This window comes from Sinocyclocheilus anshuiensis, unplaced genomic scaffold (genome assembly GCF_001515605.1).
Source record: "Sinocyclocheilus anshuiensis isolate Anshui unplaced genomic scaffold, SAMN03320099.WGS_v1.1 scaffold726, whole genome shotgun sequence".
Taxonomy (NCBI): domain Eukaryota; kingdom Metazoa; phylum Chordata; class Actinopteri; order Cypriniformes; family Cyprinidae; genus Sinocyclocheilus; species Sinocyclocheilus anshuiensis.
In genome coordinates, this window is record NW_015542365.1 from 156,959 (window position 1) to 168,219 (window position 11,261).

At 36.8% G+C, this 11,261-nt stretch overlaps 2 protein-coding genes across 3 annotated transcripts; one reads left to right on the top strand and one right to left on the bottom strand.

Moving 5' to 3' along the window:
- The first annotated feature begins 1,582 nt into the window (after positions 1 to 1,582).
- On the top strand, positions 1,583 to 4,283 carry LOC107692042 (vacuolar-sorting protein SNF8). Its single transcript, XM_016490920.1, has 8 exons — positions 1,583 to 1,906; positions 1,991 to 2,041; positions 2,148 to 2,286; positions 2,882 to 2,986; positions 3,360 to 3,432; positions 3,514 to 3,655; positions 3,732 to 3,806; positions 3,884 to 4,283. Exons 1-8 carry the CDS (start codon positions 1,853 to 1,855, stop codon positions 4,019 to 4,021), a joined length of 777 nt encoding a protein of 258 aa, XP_016346406.1. The 5' UTR covers positions 1,583 to 1,852; the 3' UTR covers positions 4,022 to 4,283.
- A 17-nt stretch (positions 4,284 to 4,300) lies between these two features.
- LOC107692041 (calcium-binding and coiled-coil domain-containing protein 2-like) lies at positions 4,301 to 10,709 on the bottom strand. Of its 2 annotated transcripts, none has more exons than XM_016490917.1 (14): positions 10,512 to 10,709; positions 9,957 to 10,160; positions 9,764 to 9,866; positions 8,204 to 8,364; positions 7,959 to 8,084; positions 6,844 to 6,924; positions 6,581 to 6,696; positions 6,424 to 6,493; positions 6,030 to 6,188; positions 5,735 to 5,920; positions 5,531 to 5,617; positions 4,874 to 5,042; positions 4,737 to 4,762; positions 4,301 to 4,651 (listed from the first exon to the last, which is right to left on the bottom strand). In XM_016490917.1, exons 2-14 carry the CDS (start codon positions 10,131 to 10,133, stop codon positions 4,496 to 4,498), a joined length of 1,617 nt encoding a protein of 538 aa, XP_016346403.1. In that variant the 5' UTR covers positions 10,134 to 10,160; positions 10,512 to 10,709; the 3' UTR covers positions 4,301 to 4,495. The 2 variants fall into 2 exon arrangements, with proteins under 2 accessions (XP_016346403.1, XP_016346404.1); XM_016490918.1 differs by having other exon boundaries at positions 10,500 to 10,709.
- Between the last annotated feature and the right edge of the window lie 552 nt (positions 10,710 to 11,261).

Consider the following 11,261-nt stretch of genomic DNA (forward strand, 5'->3'; position numbering starts at 1 on the left):
GATGTGTGACTTTTGCGCTGTTCGTCTCCATCCAAGCAAGTGTTGTTTTTGCAGGTGGTGGAGTTGCATATTCAATCTTCCTCTCCTTCTTTTCTTGTCTCAGATCCACCTCCATGAGCATTTCACTCTCACTCTCATGCTTTTCAGGAGTTTCATCTTCAATCTCTCTTTCCTTCTTTATCGTCTCTTCCTCAGCCTTGGTATTGTGTGCAGTGCTGATGTCCATCCAAGCAAGTTTTGCCTTTGCTGGTGGTGGAGTTGCATCTGGGCATTTTATAGTGGAAGGGCCTGTCTTTTTCTCCTTCTTTGTCCTTCTACTCCTTCGACACTCTTGCTCCACCTTCAGAGGTGCCCCCTGAATTGTCACTGGTTTGTCCACAGTGGAGAGAGATGGCAGTATTTCATCCTCAGCAGGTAGAGTGAGATGTTGAGGTGCTTTCTACTGTGGGGGAGGAACCTGGCAATTTTTTCACCTCATCAGGTGGAGTTTGGTGTTCAGGTTCCTCGAACTGAACCATCATTGGTTCTGCCACAGCAGAGAAAGATGGCCACGTTTCCAACTCATCAGGTAAAGGGTGTTGAGCAGCCACCTGACTCAATAATGGCTTTTCTGTGGTTGAGGAACGTGTAAATATTTTCACTCCAGCAAGTGGAGTTTGATATTCAGGCTCCTCCACGTGAATCATCAGTGGCTCCGCCGCAGTGAAGAAATCTGCAAGGATTTCCAGCTCAACAAAAGAGTCCTCAGAGCCTCTCTTTTCCTCCACCTCTGTATCTTCTCTGTACTGTCTTTCCATCTCTGCTCTTTTAAATGAATCGTTTGCTTCTGTTTATAAAACTTCTCTGACCGATTAGTTTGATTCTCGAGTCACTGAACCAAAATCTAATTTTGAGCTTGTGAGCAGATACTGACAGCTTTTAATGGCAGTAGAGTCACCAACACAGACATGATCAAATCTTTTTTTGACAGTAGACCATCAGTATTCATCATTTCATCCAACAATACACACGGTCAAGACAATTGTGCTGGGACAGAGAATGAAGCAAGTAAATCTGGCAACACCTGTCTGAAAAATGTTATTTTGTTAAATCCTGAAGTTGCTCAATTAGATAAAACATTACATTAAGAGCAAGTTTTATGTAGATTTGTGTATTTAAATGGAGTTTTGTTCAAAACAATGAAATGAATAATATGAATTTACAGTAAGCTGTTAATAAAAATATCATTAGGATGCATTACTTTTGGATTATATTTCGCATAACGTGCTACGTTTTAACAGCAACGATTGCTTGTGATAATGTGCTTTGTGCGCTACACTGCAGAAATCAAACTCTGAGAGATACATAATGATCAGTGGATAAGGAAGATTAAGATCTTTATAAATAACGTGACCATATAATATTTTGTCAGTTATTCTCCAGTCCGAAGGGTGGCGTTATCGGACACATTCACCCAGACATTACTGTCGAGACCTTAGGCGTGTACAGAAGAAATAATTCACTTCTTCACACTCCAGATCAGTAGGTGGCGGACATGCACCTTTAACGTTGGTTTGCCAATCCGCCAAAAAAACTCGAGAGAAGAAGAAGAAGAATTCACTTCTGTTGATGTATTTTTCCTGGACTGTTTGCAACTTTCTAGATAAAGAGCATACATGAAGGGAAACAACCATATTCGTTTGTTTTATTTTTACAGATCTAATTTAGTCATATTCTGCTTCGATGTGTGACTATGTAACTCGTGAGCTATTCAGCTGACTAGGAAGTCAATTACTAACTTACAGGAAACAGGGAAATAATACAGTTTCATTTTGTAGTATTATAGTATTTTAGACGTTTTTATTTAGGCATCATGCACAGAAGAGGAGTCGGAGCTGGAGCGATCGCCAAAAAGAAACTTGCAGAGGTATGATGATATCACTTCTGCGAGATTTATTAACTAGGCAAATCTTTTTCCATGTTCATCCAGCTAATTTGTTTACTGTCACAGGCAAAGTATAAAGAGAGAGGTACTGTCCTTGCTGAGGATCAGATTGCGCAGGTGCGTATACCCTGATGAGCAATGCATTTTGGATGCAAGCAAACCCTCACAGCTGTAAAACTGCATTGACCCCATTCTAATCAGGCCGTGTGTGTTGTCCTTGTAGATGTCAAAACAACTGGAGACCTTTAAGACCCATTTGGAAGAGTTTGCCAGCAAGCACAAACAAGAAATCCGTAAGAACTCTCAGTTCAGGGTGCAGTTCCAAGAGATGTGTGCCACCATAGGGGTTGATCCACTTGCGTGTAAGTTTTTACCATAAATATTTCTCTTGACGCAGAAACACGTGGCAGATAAAATGTCATTTTATGATTTAACATGAGGGTGTACAGTGTGTTGAAATGAAAACTGTGTGGATTCGATAATTATTATAAATGATTATATAAATTGTAAATATAATTATTATATAAAATATTGTAAATTAAAATGATAAATAATGAATCGTGATTAAAATATTATGATTATAATGAATTATGCAGGTGTTATAATATTAATAATTAACTAGTATACATAAAATATATTTTTATAAATTATTACAAACTAATTCTAATTACAGAACTGTAATTATAAAGAGAAAAATATTTATTTAATATTAGTGTACAGTATGCTCATGAAAAAATATGGTTACATTAATTATTAATTAGTATACATTATTAGAAGTATAATTGTTAATTATAATTTCAGAGAAAATATTATAGTGTACAGTGTGCTCATAAGAAAACTGGATACAGTATAATTATTAATTAGTTAAAATGATTATATAAATTACAAGTAAAATAATTACATAATTGATTATGATATTATTTTTATATTATTTTCTCTTTTGCTGTATGTGTGCAGCTGGAAAAGGATTTTGGTCTGAAATGCTTGGTGTTGGAGATTTCTACTATGAGCTTGGTGTACAGATCATTGAAGTCTGTTTAGCTCTAAAACACAGAAATGGTGGTAAGTTTTGGTCTATTTTTTACCTTGAAGATATTACCTATGTGTTGCAAAACAAATTGCACGCTCTATTAAGCCAAATCTTTACTTATTATACGCCTCTGTGGGGATACTTGATTCTGATCGGCCAATCGTGGCATACAGCGGTCAGATATTTCTAAACAATGAAGACGTGTTCCCAGACAATCTCTCTCTGCACATAAAAAAAAACACCATAAAAGAGCTGATCAATTTGTTTCGCAATTAATGACTGTCAAACTGTTCAAAATGACTACCTAACAATAAAATATAAATACTAACCAATAAATTATTTATTTATTAAATAAAAAAAGTATTTATTTATACTTAAAAATATTTTACTTATTTATATTTGCAGGTCTCATCACATTGGATGAACTTCACCACCGTGTGTTGAAAGGAAGAGGGAAATTTGCACAAGATGTGAGCCAGTGAGTGTCTGATTAATATACTGTTCTCTAGCTATTCTGAACACCTGAATTCTCTTACCATCCATTAATGTCGTCACTCAGGGATGACTTGGTGCGGGCCATCAAGAAGCTCAAGGCTATGGGAAATGGCTTCGGGATGATTCCCGTTGGAGGCTCTTATCTAGTCCAGTCGGTCCCAGCCGAGCTCAACATGGATCACACGGTTGTCCTTCAGCTAGCAGAGGTAATCAATACCACACAAAGTCTGAGACCTTTACACTTCCATGAAGTCAGATCTGATTACTGGCCATGTTTCACAGAAAAAGGGCTACGTGACAGTGAGCGAGATCAGAGACAGCCTCAAGTGGGAGAGAGAGCGGGCCTGTCATGTCCTTGTAAGTGTGCAGAAAAAACGAAACACCACTGAATGCTTTTTATATGGTGTAGTAATACCTGTTGCGCTGTTTTTCAGGATCACCTGCTGAAAGAAGGCTTAGCATGGCTGGACTCCCAAGCTGAGGGGGAGCCACAGTACTGGCTGCCTGCTCTGTTCTCGGAGCTGTTATCACGAGACATTACGCCTGAGGAGGCCAACCAAATGACACCTTGAGAATAAGACTTTATTTTGGAAATACATTGTCATGGTGAAACGGATAGAGGGGCGAAGGTCAAAGAATGTCACAATGTTGTGAGTCAAGTTTGTTTGAGAGGAAAACTGTGTAAATGGAGAATAAAAGCATCTATTTAGTCACATTTCTCACAATATGTTTATTATTTCAATACCTGATTAACCACTTGAAAAAGGTTTGAGTAAATAAGGCAATGCCAATAGTTGTTATTGTGAAAGTGTAATTTATGCTTCATATGTATATCTCAATTAATTAATGTATTTTTTTATTATTTAATTGGATATTTTGCTCCAGCTTCCTCAGTGATATTACTATTATTACATAATAAAAAAAGCAATTTTATTTCAGATAGATAACAGCTAATAATGAAAGAGAACTGATGTATATCTCGAAAATCCTACTTTAAAAAGCGCCACCATACTTTATGGCATATCAGATATAGAAAACAGAATTGACTAATCCTCATGACTATAGACGTGATCTTCAAACTCCTGCTGTCCCATATCATCACAGATCAGAGTGCAGAGTGGACACACTTTGTGAGACTGCTCGTGTTCTTCCAGTTCATCCTCGCTGATGGCAGGAAAGCCCACCCGACAGTGCTGGCACACCTTAATTTACACATAAGGAAATGCATACAATTTGAATAATTTTGACCTCTGAAAAACTCATTCTTTCAAATATTGTATTAATTACCTGTATCTCTGTTCCTGCAGGATTTGCTATAATGTAGAAATGAAATACGTTTTTAAGACGATTTAGAGAAATGCTTGCATTTTTTTTCATTTAAGTAAATGTTAGTTTCCTTTTTCGATTACTGTTATTGTACCGACCTGTCAAGTTATCAATGCTCTCATAGAAATGAGAGTCAGGTGAGTATGTTTGCTCCTGGGAGGCCGGTGGGTTTTGAGGGTTGGATAGTTGATCAGACATTGCGGCAACAGATGCAACCTGGTAGTCGAACACTGCCCTACGAAGCTTATTTACTTCTGCCTTCAGTTCCTGAAGATAAAAAGAAAAAACCTACATGAAATAATAATGATAATAATAGTATAATAATTGACTGGCCCTGAATTCCACAACATTTTTGGTATTCATTTTCTAAAACACACTCCTGTTCAAACGTTTGGTGTCGGTGAGTTTTTTTTTTGTCCTCTCTCAACATTGATTATAATAAGGTTTCTTGAGCACCACATCAGCATATTAGAATGATTTCTGAAGGATCATATGACACTGAAGACTGGAGTAATGACTGCTGAAAATTCAGCATTTCCATCACATGAATAAATTACATTTAAAATATATTCAAATAGAAAACATTTTAAATTATAACAATATTTACACTATTGATTTATCTGTGTTTTTGATCAAATAAATGCAGCCTTGGTGAGCATAAGAGACTTCTTTCAAAAACATCTTACCAACCCCAAACTTTTGAACGGTAGTGTAGCTAACAGTTATGTTTAATGTGTCATATCCAAACAGATCACCTCATTCTTTTCCACAAGCTTCTCTCTGTCTAATCTTGATGTCTCTGCCATTTCATAAATTTTGTCTTGTGCCTGCTGAAGTTGTGCCTGTAATGACAAAATTGTGTGGAATCAGGATCTAAATATTGTTTATTATTCCTAAATGTACTTACAAAATCAGACTAAAGTTAAAAATAGAATGTAAAATTGAAAATGGAAAAATACCTGGATTTGATTGGTTTTCTTGTCCTCTGCCCGTTTCGAGATCATCTCCTCCAGCTTCTTGTTCACTTCCTTCAATTCCTGCTCAGCTGTTTCTGCACGTTTGCAGGCTTCTCTGCAATTCTGCACCTCACTGCGAAGCAGCCCTCTAGCCTCTGTCAGCTGAGTGAGCAGGGAATGAATCTGTACCTGAGTCACAAAGAGATTACCTCATGACAATGCAGTTATTATTGATTGATGATTTGAAGCCATAATGGTTCAATCTTCCAAATAGATAAGCCTCATTGACAAGCCTCACTTTGCTGTTTTCTTCTTTCAGCTGGGCTTCTTGCTCTGAAAAGGATGTTTGTAATGCTTTGTTTTCAGCCCTCCGGTCCTCCAGATCCTTTTTCATCCTGAGCTCCTGGGTTTCAGTGTACAGTTTCTCATAGTCTTTCCTGCTGCTTTGCACATCCACCTGAAACAGAATAAATGCGAAGCTCCCAGACCAGGTCAGAAATGTTTACTTACTCCTCCACAACTTATTTCTCCTGCCCTTTTTACATTCATTTGGTTTTGGTTTCTTTTCAATTCTCACTCTATTTTTGTGTCTTGGTATTTGTATCGCCAAGAATTATGAAGTGTCTTTGTTTATAGGCACTATAAAAATAAATATTTTTGTCTTAATTAACAGTAAGAACACATTTGCAAACCTGGAGCAACTTGACCTGGTCCTGTACTTTGCTGTTATTTTGCTCTGCTTCTTTCAGCATGGTATGTAGCCTGGAGAAAAATAGATGAAAATTTCCATAAACTTTTTGCACATAAAACATATGTTGACACAGAGATTTGCATAATGAGGACACTCACCCAAGGACTTCTTGATCCTTGAGTTCAAGCTGTTTCTGTAACTCTGCCCTTTCTCTCTTAAGCAAGCGGATCTTTTGAACAGCTCTCTCGTACTTTTCATGCAGAAATGTCAGTGACTGTGAATCATTTTGTTTGATTAAAGCCATACATATATTGTACAATTCTCAGTTATACAGATTACATTATAGACATACTGTAGCTAGAATATTCAGGTGTGTCAGTGGTTCCACTGGTTGTTTGCAGGAGCATAGCTCTTTCTTTACCTCTTCGGTGGAATTAAAACTCTGTACATCTGGCAGTGCAGATTCTGGTGTATCCTTTGACTTCAAATCATCTATGGAGCTCTGCAGTTTAGTATAAAGGCACATTTACAATCACTTTATTCACCAGTAGTGTTTTGCAATGTTGGTCAGTACAAGAACAATGCATTAAATTACTGTTAATTTAGTAAAACTAAAAATATTAAAATTAGTTTTCTGTAATTGAAATTAAGATTAAATAAAGATTAAATATTAAGTAACATACATATTTAAAATATATATATATTAGATAAACAACTTAAGTGAAAATTAAACATTTTGCCTTTACAAATAACGGAAATGATTAGGTTTAAGTTAAAGTTCTAAAATTACAGAAATCAAAATAAATTAAAGCTATTGAAATATAGAAATGACAAAAGACAAAGCATAATAAAATTACTAAGACTAAAACTAAAAATATAAATTGAAAATATAAAAATAAAAGCTAATTGAAAATCATTATAAATACTATAATAATATTTCTGTCATGACAACTCTCGGAGGGATTGGCATGGTAATGTACATGACAATGTTAATCCACAACATGCTGCTGTGAGCATGTAAGAAATATTGTTGCTGCAAATATAACATACTAACATACATGAAATAACCCCCATATAGCATACATGAATCACCTCGTAGCAGATCAATACAGGTGGAGCTGGGGAAGACGGAGGGTTTCTGAAGCAAGCTGCAACTGCTACGGCAAGCACTAGTCATATATTTGAATGTTGAGCAGCAAGCTCATTGGCTACCGATACAGGAGAGAACCAATCAGCTGTGCCATGTGATGATGTCATTAGGTCAGATTGAGTTAGACCTATCGGACTGTGCCATCTAGAGTTTCATGCCAGAACTCTGTATATAAATAAAACTAAAAATAAGACTAAGTAGAACAAGTATTACAATATTCCCACTACATAATGGGTACAGCACACAAAGACAGGCCTCTAAAATAACAGATCTGACAGTCAGTTGACCTTCATGACAAAAATCACAAATACTACCATAAATATTGTAAATAATAAGTGCATTCATTTTACATATGTGTGTTATAAAAGAAAGGGAGTCGAACTAACCCTGAGACGACAGATCTCATGCAGTCTTTCATCCAACTCAGTTTTCAGGATCGTATTTGTTTCTTTTAAAGACTTGATCTCTTTCACAAAGTCTTCTTTCTCCTTCTCCATCTTTTCTGCCTGCTCCTACTCACAAAGGACATGCGATAAATGATTTTTTGGCCAGTTAGTACTAATATTATACTTTTATAGGCTAGCAGAAAGTAAAAAAATACTACAAACTTCAACTTCCAATGGAGATGTACCTGTGTTGTTATGACTAACAGGTCCTTCTCCAAGCTGCAGCCAAGGCTTGTTTCTGCTGGGTTTTGAAAGCAGAATGGGGTGCTGGCTCCTTTGACATGACCAAAGCTGTCCACATAGCAGAACTGGTAAAAATCCCCATCATCCTTTGGCAGGTAGCTCTCTGAGGAGTTTCAAAATCGTTAGAGTTTAGTATATAGGGCAGTGGTTCTCGGCACAACATTCGAAGGCCCCCTATATAATAAAATATTAACAGAAACTGGGAGTGCTGACCACAACACTTTTTGATTGTTTCAAGAACTATATGTTCTTCTATAAAAACAACAGATGCTTTATTTTTAAGCACTTTAATTAAGTTAATCATTATAATAATATTATAGGCCCCCTGCACCATATTGGTTATCATGCAATAGTTGAGATTTTTTTTTTTATCTGTATTGGTTGATATTGGATATTTTATTGTTAAAAACACTAAGAATTAAATGTTCTTTAGCAAATCTCAAAATGAATATCCTTTTGTCATAGTAATTTTACTTTTGTGATGCCACTTGTATAGCATTTAAAATGACTTTATACTCAAAAAATATTTAGGCCTAAATTTAAGATTTATGTATTTGAATCGCATATAAAATTACAGTTTTAACAAACTAATAAACTTTATGTGATGCATATTTGTCAGTCATACATAGATGAAATGGGTAAGAAAAAAACAGGAGATTTTTGTAGGCTACTCAAAAAATCATTTCAAGTATGAACATGGTTAAAATATGGCTAGCTGTGGAAAAAGCGATATTCAATCTGTTAAAATATAGGAGAAAGATTTCTTGGTGATAAATATATAAACCTACTTAGTGTGTATTTAATACACATTCAGTTTTTGGTACTATTACAGAAATGTATTAGTTTATGCTTTGTATATTTTGAGTGTAATTTTAGTGTAGTTTTATTTTTAATTTATTTAGATGAAATAGTACAGAATTTTAATATTGTTTAATGTTTATCTGGTTTAGTATGGGCCAAAGTTTAAAGTCTGCTCTCACTCAAGACCAAGAGAAATATTTAAATGTTTTGATATGAAAAATATACCCTGCCATTTTCAAGTAATCCTCACACTGTGGCTTACACACATAATTAACTGCCATGAAATGGTACAGGGAAGCGAACCAAATTCTTCAGACACTTGACACATCACAAGGTCTCTTGATTTAGGACCCCTGAGTAACGTGATGAGAAGACGTGGACCACTCAAGTTAGTGATTCAGCCTTTCCTAAAATAGCAGCACGTCACATCCACAGCACTGGTGCACACTAATTACACCAGGGTCACAACTACCACAGATATGATACCGAGGGGGACACATCAAGTCCCCTTTTTTACCTTTAGTCTCCTCCAGTATCGAATATTTGTTTACTTAGTTGCATGTCACAATGACAGTGTTTTCTCTTCAGGTTCCTCTGGCACAATACCGCAACTCAGGTTATGGAGCAAAATTCTGGAAAGATGTGGTAGATACAGGAGAAATCTAAAATGTGCAATGATAGGGAAACAAGGCGAATTCTACCTTTGAAAAGCACTTGTTGCACTAGTGGTTCAGGTCCGACATGGTCCAGGCAAGGTTCCACCCATAAGTAGGTATAATACTTCTGTGTTGAACTCCAACCAACCTGAGCCATTTCACAGATTTAATTTAACTTATTTGAAAGCAACACAATACAGTAAATATAGTGTATAAGTTGTTATTAGTTCTTACACACCTTATAGATACCGATCCAGTCCCTCGGGCTGGGCTCCAGAGCACCGGTGAGAGTGTACCGGCACATAACTGCGACGTTGGGCGGATATGATGGAGGAACCTCGTTGAAAACTACCTGCGAGTACGATGAGGTCTCCATCACAACGGGGACCGTCTCTTCCTCCATTCCGTCATTCATCCCGGGGTTTACGGGGGACACAGTCACCTTTCAATGCCCCGAAAGATTATTTTAGTCAAAAGCTGGTGTATATTTAGTTTTTTGGTTGAGTTGTTCTTTCACTTTCATTTATGTGAGGGCGTAACTACGACGAACAAAAGTGATTTAATGCCGGCTTACAACGCACTAGTTTTGTTTGATTTTGTTATCTGGTTAATTAAAAAGAATCAAAATATATTTTAAAGACAAGAAGTGTTTAAGTAAACACGATTCGGCTTGTAATCTTAAAATAACAACTTTTTATATTTTCAAATCAATATAAAGCATTGGATAACTCACGCCTTGACCATAATTTGGTGGTATTTTCACAATAAACAACTTCCATAAATAAAATGTTACCTGAAACTCCTTCTGTCGCAGTCCAGACCGTGTTGAACAGGCGGTGCGATACACGGCAGTTGCTATAAATGGGAGCAAACTAATAAACACAATCTGGGAGATGTAGTTCTAAACGCAGGTAGGGCACTGCTGGGGATTCCCGTGTATTATGTCATCCAGGGTCAGGTAGGGATTAGTGGTGGAACGGTTCGAAGAAAAAAAATCGAACCGTACGGTTCTCCACACACAGTTCGGCACGCGCTAGGACCGCGGTTCAACTTAAATCTGACAACGCATCTGTAATGTGGTTTGCTATAAATAACACAAAAAAACAAACAGGGTTCGGCTAATATAGTCTATGTTTCTGTTGATGGATGCGCATTCTGGCTTCCCAATACATTACAACAACAGCGATGAAAAAAAAAAAACGTGGACAAACCATTCACTCTTGTTCAATGCGAGTGCTGTATGCTGGAATATGAACATATATTCCGTCATCACCCGGGTGCTGATAGCGCGCGTGCGCAGGTGAGACCTGAACAGCACACGTTGATATCTGTGTTTAAACTAAACTCGTTTAAGCTTTGCCAGTTTACACATTTAAGAGTCAGAGGACGCGAGCTTGCGCGTGCAGTGAGAAGATTTGTGCGTGCGCTCATCCGAAGCGTACCTGCGCCTCAGAATGCGCACAAATATAAGCTTTCTCTGAAGTATTGTGTTTAAATGGACAAATTCACACAAAAATTATGTCAAAATGCCCGTCTTGGTAAG

Coding starts and splice junctions, on each gene's coding strand:
- LOC107692042 (XM_016490920.1), top strand. CDS start 1,853: ATGCACAGAAGAGGAGTCGGAGCTGGAGCGATCGCCAAAAAGAAACTT. Junction 3,433..3,513: donor TTTGCACAAGATGTGAGCCA/GTGAGTGTCTGA, acceptor GTCGTCACTCAG/GGATGACTTGGTGCGGGCCA. Junction 3,656..3,731: donor TTGTCCTTCAGCTAGCAGAG/GTAATCAATACC, acceptor CATGTTTCACAG/AAAAAGGGCTACGTGACAGT.
- LOC107692041 (XM_016490917.1), bottom strand. CDS start 10,133: ATGAATGACGGAATGGAGGAAGAGACGGTCCCCGTTGTGATGGAGACC. Junction 5,921..6,029: donor TGAAAGAAGAAAACAGCAAA/GTGAGGCTTGTC, acceptor TTTGTGACTCAG/GTACAGATTCATTCCCTGCT. Junction 5,043..5,530: donor AGCTTGTGGAAAAGAATGAG/GTGATCTGTTTG, acceptor TTTTATCTTCAG/GAACTGAAGGCAGAAGTAAA.